The sequence below is a fragment of the Oxyura jamaicensis genome, chromosome 1 (genome assembly GCF_011077185.1).
Source record: "Oxyura jamaicensis isolate SHBP4307 breed ruddy duck chromosome 1, BPBGC_Ojam_1.0, whole genome shotgun sequence".
Lineage (NCBI taxonomy): Eukaryota > Metazoa > Chordata > Aves > Anseriformes > Anatidae > Oxyura > Oxyura jamaicensis.
The window spans coordinates 169312415-169329738 of NC_048893.1; the positions used below are offsets into that span (position 1 = coordinate 169312415).

General features: G+C 34.5%; 1 protein-coding gene across 4 annotated transcripts in view; it reads left to right on the top strand.

The window, feature by feature from the left end:
- Nucleotides 1-17324, top strand: part of DIAPH3 (diaphanous related formin 3) — a 242005-nt gene that overhangs the window by 122405 nt on the left and 102276 nt on the right. For all 4 annotated transcript variants that reach the window (XM_035321732.1, XM_035321706.1, XM_035321713.1 and 1 more), the window contains 2 exons: nt 3450-3689; nt 8992-9121. In XM_035321732.1, the coding sequence (XP_035177623.1) occupies nt 3450-3689; nt 8992-9121 (370 nt within the window). The remainder of the gene's footprint in view (nt 1-3449; nt 3690-8991; nt 9122-17324) is intronic.

Consider the following 17324-nt stretch of genomic DNA (forward strand, 5'->3'; position numbering starts at 1 on the left):
TGAAGGAAGGTGTGCTATTTTCACAAAGCCATGAAAAAAAAATCAACAAAAGTGCTGTTCCATTATGGTGTTATCTTTCCATACGCTTGTTTGGTCCATTCCAGAATGCTCTGTGTCTTCACAAAGATACCAGACATGTTGACTACCTTTTTCAAATTGAGCAGGGTGTTCTTTTTTCTTCTCTAAAAAGTTGATGATAGGCCTTTTTAAGGTCTCAGTTTTTCCTTCCTTGATATATTTTTCTGCTCTTCGAGTGCCTGAATCTAAAGTGTTAAAAATTCACACTTTTACCTGTGTGCTCTGTAGAGTTCACCAGTGCTACACACACAGTGAGGGCAACTATATGTTTTCTGTAGGGGATATCTTTCCATCTTATGTTTTAGTCATACTGTCTGTACCTGGTATTTTACTTTTTGGATGGGAATGCTTTCAGATGCTCTGACAACTTCAGGACTGTCGATCCTTTAAGAAAATTATATTGTGAAACTGGAACCCTTGCAGTATTTTTCTCTACAAGCTTGGGTTAAGAACAAACCATGTTCAGTGATGAAAATGTAATGTCAGTGTAAGTTGTGAGACATGTTCCTTTACTTGACATCAACAAAGCAGACAGTGAAGGTACACGCTCTACCAGATGGCACACTATTGCAGGTGCCTTTTGAATGATGCTGTAATTGAGAGAAAAGCCTCTCTTTGCTGTTGGATAAAGGACTCTGGGAGCTACTACCAGGTAGCTCAAGTCAGCTGTCAATTCCCATTTGCGGTAATGCATAGTGATAATATTCCTGTGGACTATTACTTGAAAATTGAATAATTCATTACCCCTACAGTGTGTTCTCTTACGTGCTGTCCACTTGTCCTTTAACTTTCTACCCCAACATCCCTCTTTAGTTATTTTATTGTCTGATTTCAGGATTCTGCTATAGGTACATAAGTAGATTTAGGTACTTGATGTTGAGTATAAAAAAAAATCAGGGGATGAATGTAAGCTTCTCAACATTACCAGAGTTAAATTTTTAGCATCTTTTGTGATAAGGTGTATGGATTTCACTGTTTGAATAGATCTGTAGAACATTTCACAAAGAAAGCCGTAGACTGATAAAGGAACTCCCCATCTCCTCCCTTCCTAATTACTGACTTAGCAAACAGGTAAACAAATAGTACCAAGGACTTGCATTGTACATGAACTATGAATTTCAGAGTGTGTAATAATAATAGCGGAATGGCACTTCTGTTGTGTTTCTGATATGCCTCTGATGCTTTTTTTTTTTTTTTCTGATTATGCATTTCTGCTTCCATCTTTAAGACATGTACAGAACTTGATCTATTCACCTCATTCTGATGAAAACTTTGCATCTTTCATGCATCTGTGTTTGTTCACATTTGTGCAACACATCTTGTGATGTAAAGTATCTGATTATTTCAGTTTCAGGAACCTGCCTGGCTGAGAAGCCAAGAGTCAATAAATCATGCATCATCTGCTGTTCTCTAGTACCCTTAGTTTGGTACCATTTAAAATCATTGTACCTTTATTCTGTTAGTTCCAGTGGTTTGATATTAACGGTCATCTCTGTTGCATCCTGAGTAGGGAAAAATACTAAAATTCTGAATAATTTCAGTGTAGATTGGTGGTTTTCAAGTTAAAAAGAATCCTTATTTTACTTCAAACTTTCTTATCTGAACCAAAATGCAAATGTTTATGTTTACTTCAATAGAACCATGATCAGATGGTTGCATTGCCATGCAAGCATTGCAGGCATGGCTCTAGTAGTATAAAATACTAACTCTACCTGATTTTTTTGTACTACTGTCACAGAGAAACCAATAGAATGGGCTGTAAATTACATTCTCTTTTGCTTCTATGTTACATTCATTGGATTAGGCAGTCCTCAGTATCAGCTTAGGATAGCTTAGATTTGTGTTTGTTTTGACTTGACACTGAGATGGATAAAGAGTATAGTCATTATCCTTTTCACTGAGTCTACCGTGGGATGATCAGCACCAAACAACTTGTGAATGTTGTACTGTCACAGCTATTTTCACATTGATATACTATATATGGGTTGAAAAAATGTTCCGTAAATCCTTAAATATTGCTATGGTTTGGAGGGGGATTTTTCCAATTTAAAGGCAAGCTTTTAAGGCCACTCTACATGAAATCCATTCCTTTGTAGAAGTGCCAACGTTATCGCTTCTTTTGTTGCTTTGAGAAGTACTAATAGCTGGTAACCATAATATGTTTTTTATTCAGAAAATAAAACAGTACATAATGTACTAGGTTAGGATTTCAGGACTTGTCAGGGCATAACTGGCTTCAGCTTTGCCTTGAGAAGGTAGTATGGGGAAGGTCTTACAGGACTCATTGAATTGGTGGGAAAACAGGGAAGAAAGGGGGAAGATACTCATGGAGGATCTTGAGACTAGTGTTTCTCATTTGCAAACAGAACCAAAGAGCAGGGAATCAAAACATGATTCTGCTGTGCAGGAAGGAAAAAGCAAGGAACAAATAATGCCTGATGGTGAGAAAAGGGAAAACAGAAAGCTTCTGGGATCATATGTGATTCCAAACCTAAAAAATGTGTGAATATTTCTATGATAGAGTTGGATGGATAAGTAGTACTCTGTAGGCTTGGGAGATGGAGGAAGTTAATTTATTGAATGCATTCCGTGTTCCTTGATTTAAAGAAGTAATACCATTTGCAGTCTTGTTTAGATGCAGGAACTAATGTGCATAGTATCTCTGGGGTGGGAATTCAGGGACCTAACTCATATGGGAAGACTGAAACTTCTGTTGAAAATCCCTGACCAGAAAAGCATAGAGAAAGTCAAGTCTTTTGCATATGATCTGCAGGAGTTACTGTTTTCCTAGGAGCATTCTTCTGCTTTACCTAATTAACTGTATAAGGTACAGGGCTATAGTTGGATATGAATACTGGCACATAATAATGCATGTTATATTAGTGTTTTATAGCTGAGATTTTTCAAAACTTATTTTTCTGCAAGTTTAGAGTAAGCTGTTATTGAAATCAGCTTTTAAATATTTGCACCAGAAAATGAGATTTGCCTTGTTTGGGTACATCCTGAGTTATACAGAATTTGTGAACTACTTTTATTACTTTGCAACTACTGGGTCATAAACTTGGATTAGTTTTATAGGATTTGGTATATGAGTTGACAGATGTGATATATGATGACACTTTATCGTTTATTGCTTACACATACTAGTTATTGGGAAAGGATGGGGGCAGTTCACATTAACCACAAGATGGGATTTCAAGTTGCTTACCCAAGTGTCTCTCATTCATTCGTTCATTTGCTATCAGTTATAGCAGATATATTGCTTCTTCAAGCCTGTCACACCAATAAATCATTTCAGATTGTATGCATTTGTACAGTGCCAAACTGTAGCATGAATTTTAAAGGAAATCTCCTATTTTCTTTTCAATCAGATGAGCAACGTGAAGAGACTACGGCCACGGCTCAGTGCTATTCTTTTTAAGCTCCAGTTTGAAGAGCAGGTGAACAACATCAAACCTGACATCATGGCTGTCAGTGCTGCCTGTGAAGAGATAAAAAAGAGTAAAAGCTTTAGCAAGCTGCTGGAACTAGTATTATTAATGGGAAACTACATGAATGCAGGTTCTCGGAATGCACAGACCTTTGGATATAATCTCAGCTCCCTATGTAAAGTGAGTTTTGAAATGTCCAGGTTGAGTATTGCATTCACTTCTTCATTTGTTTTTATTGCACTACTTAAATACCTTGTTTTGATGTTTTCCCTGCAGTTGATTCTTTGTTTTCATTTTTTTTCTTCATAATTCTTAACATTAGTTGATAATTTGAACAAGACAGAGTTTATCTGTGTACAATCATCTTGAGACTGGATTGCATTTAAACTTTTAGAAGATTCCATACTGAAGAAATAATAATAATAAAGCAATAAATAAATTAGTTAAGGAAGGACCATATCAATGTGATCTTGGTAGCATTGTAGTCTTACAGATGTGAACACTTTTAAATCTGTCATATATATATATATTTTGATACAGTTATGTTTTCTTATATTTTTTCCTTATCTGATTTTCTTTTGTTGTTGCTTAGTTTCATCAGTCCCCTATGTTTCTTATATAGAAGTTGAAAGAGTGAAAATTTAACATATATGCAAGAAGACATCTGTATTTCCCTGAGTATTAATTTATAAACAATTCTAAGCCTAATTGCCTTCTACTTAATTTTTTTTCCCTGTGCCCTCTGGTCACTGCAAAATCTGCACAGGGTGTATGTAATTTTTTTTTTTTTTTTTAATAAAAAAATAACTTATTTGGAAGCTAGTATGTACTTTTTATCTTCTCTCAGCTTCTTTGTCTTTCTACATGATGGAGAAAATGCAGTACTTTTATGTTAACTAACACATTCTTTAATCAGCCTGACTCTGCCATGTTTCAGAATTCTTTCATTATGGTCCTTAAGTGTTCAGTGCAATACCTGTATCTTGAATATTCATAGAGAATAAGTTACATTCCTTCCCTAGTCTAAAGTAAACATTTAAGCATTCATCAACCACCTAGAGAAATACAGTGCAGATTAAATTATTGAGTTAAAGGTACAATTTGTTGTGAAATGTATTTGAAAGGCAGATACTAAAGGTTCTCTCTCCAATTAGGTGCATTTACTTCTTAGGTATGATCTTTATGAGAATCTATCCTAGGTCCAATTATATTCTCTGTATTTTTAATGCACGCAATAACTTAGAGAGAAATATACTTATGAAAACAGTATGAAGATAGTTGTTACAAGCACTTTGCAGATCAGGATTCAAAAATGATCTCGGAGAAATAATTTAAGATGTGGAAGATGAAAACTGTGTTTGAACTACTCCACATAGGAAAGGGAACTGATGTGCACAGATAATGAAAGTAAGGAATGAATGGCTATACAGGATTCCAGAAAATGGGCTTTAGGTCCTGGCTTATCCTTCAGTGCTCTGGTATAAAACGCATTTGACAAACTAGGATATCATAGTTTGTTAGATTTGCAAGCTTCTTGGTTATTTAGTTTTACAGGAGGCTACAACATTCTGTTGGAGGGGAGAAAAATCTGTTTTAGTGCACCTTCTGTGTATTATAAAGAAGGCAACTGTCTACAGCTTTCTTGATACAGATAAGGTTTTGATGAAGTCTTGACTGTGTTGCTGTAGAAAATATATAGACTGACTAGTAAGAATCTAGGGGATAGTAACATATAATAGTTCTAAATGTAGAAAAAAAATAACATGTAGGCGTATTTAATTTAGAAAAGAAAAGAGAGTAACGTGAGGAGGACACAAGTGTCCTTTTGTTATTAATTTATCATAAAGAAGGCATCTGCACACTTGGTTTCTATATAGTTAAGGTAATGATGGAATAATTGGCTTTGCTAGTACCAAAAGAAGCTTGGTTAAAGATTTAAGAAAGCTTTGTAGCTGCAAAGATGGTTAAGAAGTTGATAGTGAACAAGATTGTGGAAAGCTTTTGAAATCCAGGTATAATAATGATTCTCAATGAATCTCTATGAGGCCAAATTAAGAGTTGAAATAAATAATAATTTGATTACAGTATTTAGTTAACTAGCTGGGAACTGCATGTGGGTTTCTTAGAATCATGGAATAATTCAAGTTGGAAGGGACATCAGTAGCCATCTAACCTTCTGCTCAGAAAAAATACACGTTGCTACTAATAGTCTATGGATTAAGTAGGTATCAAGGTTTAAGTTACTACAGAAAAAGGTCATTTGCTCCTCATGATCAGAATGCTTAGTACAGCATAACTTTGTCGTTGTATCATGTCATATGATTGGAAACATCTGTTTTGTGACTTTCAGCACTTCATTAATTATGCATAAGCATATATGATGGTATTCAATGTGTTTAATTTATATAAGGAATCTACAAGTAAAAAAGTAAAGTTTAAATCACAAAGATTTCATATATATTTGATTTGTCATCACTTCAAATTGATAGTTTGTAAATGCCAGACTATGCTGCTTAAAAACTTCTTTGGGGTGTTGGGGGGATAGTGCCTCCACAGTGGCAGTTGAAGATGAGTGTATTGACTTAGTAAAAAAAGACCAACTATTACAGGTTTTGATGGCGCAGGCAGAGCAGAGACTATGACCACCATAGAGATAATCTGTAGGATTTCAGACCTGTTCCATTGGATATAGCCAAAGACTTGCCGTTTTGAAAAGTGACATTCCCAGAAAGAGAATCATTGTGAGTCTGCATTTACCATCCGACCTCTTGCAGTGAAGTAATACTACCAGTATCACCTGAGAATGCTATATTGTAGTATCATGTCAGACAAATCCTGAAATACTACAATACTACAAGGTATTCAGTTAATCAGCAAGAGTTTTCTTCCTTCATGATACATGGCAATATTCCAAAATATCAGCACATTTGATAGAGAATTCAAGATCCAATTTCTATCACAATCTGTCTTGCTTGCTTCATTGTGCTTATTTAGTAAGCCTCACTGTTGAGCAGCTGGGTTTTAGAGTTAACCCTGGACTATCCAGTCCAATGTGTATCAGGGTACTAGTCACCAATTCCTAATTCACCTCATCCAATTGTGGCCTCATTTAGGAAGTCCGTGAGTGCCAAGCCTTCACTGGTTATGAAACTGTGTCTTAGATCACTTTGTCTGGAAATACAGAGGTAAAAGTATGTATGTGATTTTTTTTGGATTTTTCTGAATTATGTGTTGTGTCTTGGTTAACACACAATCTCCTCTGTTCTGAGAATAATAAACTGGCTCAACTGTTAAAAAATATATATATACATATTATTAAAACCTCAAAGAGGACCCCACCCAAACCTATACTCCTTGGCCCAAAAACTAGAAAGCTGCAAATTGCAGGCTGCTTGGTAGATTGCACTGCACTTTTCAGTAGGGGTTCACAAAACTTGAGAAATTCAGAGTCACTTCTGTCCTTCAAAGCTATTGGTTTCTGTAATATTTGTGGAATAGGTGATTTATCTGCTGTTCTTCATTCTCTTCTCCAGCTATGCATAGAGAGCTATATGAACTATCCGCTTTGCAGAAGATAATCCCCTATCGTGCCTTCTCCCTGTATCATGAATAATTGTAATAGGTCTGCTGCGTATTCTCAGAAGAGAGTTATTATATTGGTGTGCTAATAATAACTTATTAAATACTGATAATTAAGAATAAATGCATGTTTATAACACTGCTTTAATTTTTAAAACTAACTTTCGCTAATTACATGTATTTTAAACAGTGTCACATTGTAAAAATCGTGTGGTGTTCCAACAGTTCAGATATTTATCACTGAGAGTCCCAGTACAGTAGAAGTAATTTATTTTATAACACTGCATACAGCAGTGACCCTAGAATATTTGTTGTTGCTTTTTGTGTGTTCCATTTTCTGTTTATTTTGAAAATTCTGTCTCACATTATTATTAATCTATTTGTCTGAAAGAAAAAAATAAACATTATGGATGCATATATCTCATCAGATTTATTAAGGTAGATAATTTTGATCTTTGAAAATAAAATGCTGACTTCTAACAGAAAAGCATGAAATGTCAACCTCAGTGATAAGCACCATCCAAGATTCTCCATTTTAATTTGACAGTATGGGAAAAGCAAACAATATACTCTTATCTGGTTTTTACATCACATCAATCAAGTGCACTTTAAGTGATCCGTGAGTATATTGGGAAGCGCGAGAAGTGTGGAAAAAATCTCTTTATAAGAAATTGACGATCATGGGAAACCTGTGGTAATATAAACATTATGTATGTGTATGTATATCTCAATTGAGATCGATCTTGCCTACAGTTCATTATTCAGATGTAATCACCATATAGCTCTGTGTCTGGTTTTGAGCTCTCTTTGGAAAGGAAGGTCATTTTTTCTTTCAACCTTGTTGCTGTAGTTGCTCTTATGCCATTGTGCATTGCTGATAACTTTTGTTTTTCATGGTAACTAAACTAAGGAACAATCTTGAAGTTGAAACAAACTAACGCGGGTTTTCTACATTTTTAGTGCTAGTTCTAGTACTGTGTTAAAGACTTTTTTCCCCCGATAGTCAGATGTACAAATCTGTGTGCAACTGTGGCAACCACTTAATGTGTGTGCATACTTCATATGTGCCTGAGTATGTGTACTTCTTTCCTTGAATAACTCATGCAGAAATATTTTTTAAAAGGAACAAGCACTTTGATTTGAGATGTCATTTTTAAATGACACATAATGTCATTTTCTGTTTCTAAAAATCTCTGTGGATTTGAAATACTCAAGCTGAGATGGCTACAACAGAAATGTATGACTGAATGTTTGCTTATTGTCAGTTAGTGTTTTTACACAAATAGATGCAAGTTTTAAGTGGCCAGACTTAAATTATTTTGTATGTATAAATGGTTCAGACAGAAGTTAATGTTGGAAGTCAGAGTTTTTGAACAGTCAAGTCTGTGAACTCACTTGCCCTGTTGAGAGTTGAGAACAACTAGAACTTGGTACAGGTTGAGAATGTAGTTTTTACCACATACATCATAATAAGCTATGGTTAGCCTCGTATATAATAAATCACGTCACAGGGTGGGTATGTGCATCATTTATTGTTAGAATTTGCTGATTTAGTTCTGAATTTTTGTTTGTTTTCACTTCGGTAAGTCTTTTCACAGTTTCACAAACATTGCTATATTCCTTAAATAATTACATTTTAAAGGAGAAATATTTACTGCTTCTGAGTACAGAACTCAAATATTGCATTTAGAGAAAAAATATATTTAATATATCTTTTTCTTAGGAATTTTTGGCAGGGATGGAAATAAAAGTCCATTACTTAGGTTTTTCTTTGGGAGCTGTTCGAGTTCAACAGTTCGTTCTTACCTTTTTGTATTCTCAATTAGTAATATCAATTAATTATCAAAATATTGAGGCAACCTAATTCTCAGCATTTTAACTTTTTTTTTTTTTTCCTGTCCAGCTGAAAGACACGAAGTCAGCAGATCAAAAAACAACGTTGCTCCATTTTCTTGTAGAAGTGTGTGAAGAAAGCTATCAGGATGTTCTGAATTTTATTGAGGATTTTCAGCATTTAGATAAAGCTAGTAAAGGTTTGTATAACTAACTTGTAAAGGTTTGTATAAGTAATTTAAATTTTTGATTCTGAGTGCATTGCAGTGTTTTTTTTAATGTGAGATGATGTTTGTTTTATGCTAACATTTTTTAAATGCACATTGTCTTCAAATCATAGATCAAAAATTTGAGCTGCTGCAAGTGTTCTTTAACATAATATGTATCATTCAGTCCTCTCATGAACTACAGGATTTTCCATTACATTTCTTCTAACATATCTTTGAGACTTACTGTCCAAAACAAGTTTCTTCTAAAAGTCCTTTTCTATTAAAAGATCTTAAACCATTTTCATCTTTCCTTTTATATAGTATTATTACCGACTTTCTTTTAGTTCAGAAACTCTGAAAGGCTATCACACAGTCATTCAATCTTTTTTCTAACCGTAAATCTGAACAATTTTGTCTTCCCTGTATGTATATTTCTCATGCAACAGTAGCGTTGGAAGTCTGTAAAAATGACTTCCTTTTTTACTTCTTCATCTTGCAGTGTAGAGTGTAGTGAATCTCAATATAAGCAGCAGCAGATTTTTTACATTTAATTTAGTAATTAAGAGATCCTTCTGCATATTATGTCACAGCCTAAGTAATTTAAACTGACTAAGCATGGAGTTAGAAACTGACACCACCCCAGCACTGTCATTATTTTGCAGAAAGAAACCTGGATGGGCTGTCTCAGTTAATCATTTTCTAGTTTATGTCAGTTTAGAGAATATCACTGTTTATCTGTATTGCTCTGTACACTATTGCTCTTGTGCCTCATTCAGCCTTCCAGATATAGACTGTAGCTTTCCAAAAACTGTTCCTGATAGAGAGGACTCGAGATAGTGGTCACTCACACTGAGTTTGCTTTCTGTTATCATGGTTCCTAAAGTTTCCAATTATGGTTAGTGGATTATAACCACTTAGAAGTTCAGGTATGTTTAAATATCTGTCAGATGCTTCAAGTCCCTCATCTAACTGTTTGTACTGAAAATATGAGTTCCTTCTTTATATATATTTATTATGTTATGTGTTATTTTCATAGAACCTGCTGTTAACTGGCAACTGATTTTTCCTTAATCATATATTATTGGCTTTATTGTGCTTGAATTTATTATGTCAGCCAGAACTACTAAAATGGTCCATATTACTAGCCATTATTTCAGTGTAGACAACCATCCTCTATGAAGCTGCTGATTGTCTTTTGTAAAGGTCCTGAGATATAAACACTGGCCATTCAAAGTCCAGTCAGTAAAATGACCAGTTAATCCAGGTTTTCTGTTGTTTTTAGCTATCTGGTATTGATTTGATGAATCTTTGATCTCACTGAAAATGGTGTACGATGAAAATCAATGACCTTGTTTTCAAGTTTATACAGTGATTTTATTTCAGTGTATTATATGAGATGTATTTTGCATTTCATTTGCACTGTATGACAGTCTTGCTATATACTGGTTTCCCTACCTGTAAAATTCCATTCTGTCTTCAGCACTGCCTTTTTGGAAAATGCAGCAGATCCTAAAGACTACATACAGTTCATGTATTTTTAAAACCTTTTATTGCTTTTGCAGAAGTATATTTTTATGAAGCAAGTTGATTTAATATGCACTTAGTTTTGTACAGTAAATTTTTAATGAAGTTCTTATTCTTGAGCTTACCAACAGGTCAGTTCAAAGAAAAAAAAATCTGTGAATCTTTGGTTATGATCAGCTGTGTCTGACATAATGGACACACCTGGTTTTATGTAACCTATGGACAGGCTGATGAAGACTAACAAGTTGGCCAAGAATAATGGTGAATGATTCACATTGTGGCTTCTACAGTGAGCTGGAAAACACAGCGGATGTTACAAAGAGTCATTATGGCTGCTAGGGAGAGCAGTAGAAGAGAAGTCACCAAAATCATTTATCTTCATGATCATTTAGTCAAATACACTTTTTACAGAATAAATTATGGTTATATTAGAGTAGAATTTGAATATAGAGGGCTTAGAGTTTCTCTTCCTTGCCAGGAAACAGTAGTTGGTACTTAACAAGAATAATCCTTCCTGGGTTGTATATTGTGGATGCAGTTCAGACTTTCAGTAAGTTTGAAGAACTGCTGGATCCAAAGGTTACATTTAAGGGTTATAGGTTGCTGATAGTGCTGAGGGAAAGGAGCCAGCCTGGCTTTTATTCTGTCATCTGCTAGGTTTTACATGTTTACATATACGCTGCTTTGTTAGTGAAACTTGTTGGGTGAAGAAATGCATCACGATTTGCTGGGCTTAGTTCATATAATGCTCAATTTTTTTTTAATGTGAGCCATATTGTTCATATTTTCTTTCAGTGTACTTTTCTAAATCCTGTTCTCTGCCATTTGTCCTAGCAAAGGTTAGGTTCTTGTAGAGGTGGTAGAATGTCATTCTCTTCATGGTTTTACTGAACTTTGTGCCCTGGAGTAAGTTTTAAAGCTGATTCCCAAGAATAAGTTAGTGAAATTTCATAAGAATATTTTTCTCATATATTTTTATTTGTTGCCAGTTTTTTTTTGTGAGATGTTTTTATTTACTATCTGCATATTTATTTCCATAACTACAATTATTTCACACTTTATATGTAGGATAAAGCTATTATTTGCAAGTGTCCTTTAAATTATAAATAAAAGTTTTCTGTTAATGTTAATTTTAAGTTGAACCTGCTGTATAAAACTGGAATTATACTATGCATGTTGGTTCTTTATTGTTATTAGGTTTGATCTTGAGTTTCTCCCACCATCATGTTGTTGTTGACAGTCTTCTACAAATTCCTCCCTTTCAGAATTCTTTCATGACACAACTGTCTTTCTATCAGGCAGCCCATTTGTAGCCTGCCTTATATCTTTTCTTATTTCATAGTAGCTCATTCTTAGATGTTCTCTGTCAAGTTATTTCTGATGTGAACATCAGAACATTAAATTGTTTAGCAGGTTTTTTTTTGTTTTGTTTTGTTTTGTTTTTTATCCTTTTTACAAGATACAGTCTTGATCATTTCATTTCATTAAATAGTGTCCGGTAAGAGTTGTACATTAAACACTTAAATGCAAGTTAACGTAGCTTGCAAGACTTTAAAAGCAGTGAGAAGGTCTGTTAGTTGTGAAGCCAACATGTAGTTTATAGTACTCTATAAATGACAAAACATTCAAAATATGTAAATTAATTACTCCTTTAGAAAAATACATTTCAATTTTTTTAAATACAATGTTGACAGGGAAGCAGCAAGGAACATTTTACTTATGCAATTGTAGTTTACTTCAGGGTATTTAATTTGCCCTTTTTTTCCCATTACATGCTAAAGTTACAGTTTTTACTTTTGTAATACTAGAAGTAGGCTTAATTCACTGCTACAGTACATGAATTAAAGATACCTTTTTGCTTTGAAGTATAACAAATCCTGTTTTTTAAGTACTTTTAGATCAGCAGGAGGAACTTTCATTGTAGCTAATGAGCTTACTGATATGACAGTTTCTGAAGATTCATATAATTAAAGCTGTCTCTTCTTTTAAATGTAATGACTTTCCTACTTTTCTATTAGTATTCCAGATGAGAAATATTTTGTAATTTAGTGCACTGCACTGATTTCTTATTTTATGGTATTCTAAGGATTTATATTGCATTTTCTCAGGCTGTTGTTTTATTTGATTAACTATAATTTACTCAGGTCTTACAGGTAACCATATATAGAGTCTTCCTTTGACATTATAGTAACTGTATAAAACTGCAGTTTTTTCTTCTAAAAGTCATCACTTACTGTTATTTTATAAGTAACTTAGCTGTTTTCTCATTTTTTAGACTTTATTCACTTTTTTCATAGATAGACTTTTTTTAAAAAACAAAAAAACAAAACAAAACAAAACAAAAAACTAGAAACCAAATTGTAATTTTGATACATTTTGGAAGAAAAAGTCATATACTAATAAATTGCAAGTGTTGCTATTAGGTAGCTTTCCAGGTGAGAATTATAAATGTTCAGTTAAATGTTACTCGATGTTCACTGAAAGAAGTAAGAGAAAAATCTTGAGAAGGTACTGGTAAACACGTAAGCATTGAATTTGAATGAAGAATAGGAAGAATTGGTCTTATCAATTTTTTGGGTTAGATACTTAACATGTTTGCTGCTTGAACTCTCTTTTGTTGATACACATACATTTAATATGTACACTCGTGTTAATGCATACATTTTATTTTTTATTTTTTAGATTTACCATTATCACAGTTATTTTTTGATATCAGAAGTATTTTAATAGTATCTTTTCTGTAATGTTTTTTTTTGTGTGTTAATGCCAGTAAGCAGCTAAACATCACTTGATCACGTAGCCACTCAGTCGCTCCCCACCAGTGGGATGTGGAAGACAATCTGGAGAGTAAAAGGGAGAGAACTCATAGGCTAAGATGAGGACAGTTTACGAGGGAGAACAAAAGCTGTGCACACAAATAATGCAATACAAGGAATTCATTCACTACTTTCCATCAGCAGGCAGATGTTCAGCTATGCCTGTGAAAGCAGAGCATCATACGTAACAGTTAGTTGGGAAGACAAATACCATAACTCCAAATGTCTCCCCTCCTGCTTCTTTCCCCCAAGTTTTTATTGCTGAGCACAGCATTGTATGGTATGGAATAGTCAGTTGGGGTCAGCTGGCCTGATTGTGTCCCCTCACAGTTTCTTGCCCATCCCCGGCATGCTCCCTGGTGGGGAAAAGGCACAGCTTGCCCAGAGATGTTGTGGATTCTCCTTCCACAGAGATCTTGAAAGCTGTCTGGACATGGTCCTGGGCAACCTGCTGTAGGTGCCCCTGCTGGAGTAGGAGATTGGACCAGATGACCTCCAGAGGTCCCTTCCAACCTCAACCAATCTTTGATTCTGTGAATCACTGCTTTTGTCTAGTATTTGCTATTTCTCTTCTTTTGATCCCTATATGATCCCTATTTTGATCCCTATTTTGATCCTTTTGATCCTTAGTCTCACAGAGAGACTAAGTCTGAGAGTGAAGTTTAATCTATATTCATTAAAATACACAACGCTCACACCTTCAACATTTAAAAACATTAGGACAGCTTGAGAGAGCAATATTAATGTATATGCCAACCACAATTTATATGTCAAAAGAACATTTTTCTTATTACATAATTTTGAAAAGTTTATGGCAAATTTCTAAGTAGTATGAAAAAAAAAATACTTCCATTATGCATTGCTTGGGCTTTTTGTTCATCTTATTTTCTTATTTTAAGTAGCACATTCACAGGGTAACCAGGATTACTGTTTGCTGGATGGTGTTTTTGTATGTTCAGAAAACAGTACAAACTTCATGAGTTACTCCGTACTCCATTACACTCAGTCAGTACCAAATCAACAGATGATTCCACTGTTTGGCAGGTTGCACAATTATGTAAGTTCTCATAGCAGAATCAGATGTGAAATAGTAATCCATTCAGAGCTCTATTTGAACAATATTTGTAACTAATATGCTAAACACCTTATCTTAATTTTTATTTTATTTTGAGAGAGAATGCCCTTTTTAAGTGCAAGGTTTATTTTCCAGTTTAATTACAGTTACATTTGGGATGTTCCTCTGCCGTAAATGGTAGTTTTCAAGAATGATGACCATGCAAAATAACTGGAAGACTTTTTACCAAGCAGAGGTCTGTTTTTTTTTCCATGTCTGTCATCTGAAATTTATTTTTAATGGCTTTTCCGGAAAATAAATAAATAAATAAATAAAGAGAGACTCAAGATAAAAAGAAGAGTAAAAAGAGTATTAAGCAGTATTGAGATTTAGACAAATAGAGTATTATTTATGTACTGGAATGAAAAGGGTAGATATCTGCTAGAAGACAAATTAAAAACATAAGTAAGTTATGCAGAAATCGTTTGCGAGAGGAGCATTAAAATGGCAGAAAAGGCAATGTTACAGAAAAGAATTGGGTATGAATACATTGTGAAGATGTTCAGATTCTTGAAGATGAGAAAGTTTAATTTTAATGAGCAGGGAAGTGTTGCAAGTGCATCTATATGTGTGTGTGTCTCTCTACTTGTACAGCTATTTTAAGATTAGAGATTGCGATGTTGGATTGTTTAGAAGACTGATAAATGTGGTCAGTTTTAAACTTTAAAACTTTACTGGACTGATATTCATTAACATTTCATGCTAATGGTTCATTCATAATTATTATAAATCAATATTACTGCACATTGAAAGCAGTTATTAACAATCATATCCCAAATTAGCTGTGAATATATATACCCTGCAGTCAGCACAATACTTCATGGTCTTGGTTCCCAAGGGGTGAGGTGATGAGGCTCAGAAGCTCTTCAGTGAAGGAAAACACAACTTATGCATGTGTCGTCTTTCTCTCCCTCCTCCAAATTATCCACATTTGTACTGTGCAACACAGGGATATTATTTTCCTGTGCTGTGGCAGGTGTCATATCTTGCTGCTTGGCCATTTTTTCCCCTTGGTTAGCAGCTGCTTCTTTCTTTCAACAGCAATCCAATGATAGACAATTCACTGATGGTCAATTATTCATCACTTGGGGGAATCAGTTTTCAACTTTTGCCCATATTTTCATGTTTTGAGCTTAAACTGTGAATCATAAAAACAGACATAGTACCAAGCTTCTTTTTGCACAGAAAGTTCTCAAAACAGCAGAGCAGACTCTTGTGCAGTTAGTATAGGGCTCAGCTAGTATAAGGTCCGAGGTCTATTCCTGGAGATAATAGTACCATTGTTACTAGGAACCTGGGTACAAAAATGTCTATACATTGCTTACCAGTTATACTACATTACAGTGCTTATATTTGAATTCAGAACAGGAGAAAATTAATTAAATCCTGCTTAGAGAGCTTTTGCTTTCATGTGTGCAGCTGGAAGCTGCTGTGCCTACAGAAGGGAAAATCCTCAGGCTTGAGAGGCAATGCCATTATCAGAGCCTTGGGAAAAAAATCAACAAGAGTAATGTATAGCACCTATCAAAAAAAAAAGAAAAGTCAAGAAAACAAGAAAATGTCTGTAGAAGGCAAGAGAAGAGGTCATCTTGGGAACAATAAAGCATACATGCTGTATTTTTAGTCTTTGTCTGTGACCTTGAGTGAATATACCCAACTACATTTTATTGAGGTTAATGGATAGCTGAGACTATAGCTGAGCTCTTTCCACCAACTATAGCTGGTGTTTACAGAAACCTAATACTTTGCCTCTGTATTTACATACTGTTTCTGTGTTAGTGCTCTAAACCACCTGACAATGAAGGTTTTTCTTGTTTGCTTTGTTTTGCCTTTTTTTTAGGCTATATTTTGTCATTCAATGATACTAAACAAATACTACATTAATAGTGTATTGACAGTTTTACAGAATCACTCAGTAGGCCTTGTCCACTATCCAGTATCCATGAAGTTCAAACAGGAAAAGCAACAGTATATTGCCAGAATCTTTTTTTTGCACAGTATAGTTTTCCACATCAGGCCAGAGATCAGCATGTCACTGTCACTCTCTCCGCCTCAGAATGTAGTGGCCAGAGCAGCACAAAAAAAGCTAAACAGCCGGAGGCGAGAGGATGATTCTATTGGTATGGGGATGGTGACCAAGAAAACTGTCACAGAGGTTGGGCAGCATGTAGGATTTCTAAAATACCAGCTGAAATAACTGTTGCAAAAAGAAACTGAAGGTTTGCAGCAATATAAATGAAAGAGAACACCAGTAGTACTGCTTTGCCATAAAGAGTTATTTCTAGGATTAGAGATGAAAGGGGTGTTGTCACAAAGCTAGAAGAAATACTGCTTTAGTTTTAAGAATAATGATCTGGAGGTGGGGGAGAGGAGAGGGTTTCCATAGAAATTTGTGTAAAGAAAATAAGAGTTCCATATACTCGTGTTGTAAATACCATTTTCCATTTCTGCATTCTGAGATAACTGACATATGGAACTAAAATAAAAGTTCAATAAGTACGATTTTTAGCAAGTTTTACTGTGGCTACAATAGTGTTGTATGATTACAGAACATCTAAGAAGCTGAGCAGAAAGGATTGATTTTAGGCAATTACACATCTCTTTATCTGACCTTAATGATATGAAAGTTTTTGGAGGAAAGAATAATCAAACATATGGAGGTTAATGAGAATGGCATAAAATGAAAATGAATAGAAAAAGTAGTAGACTAATTTTCTAGCTTTGACTTATTATTTTTTTG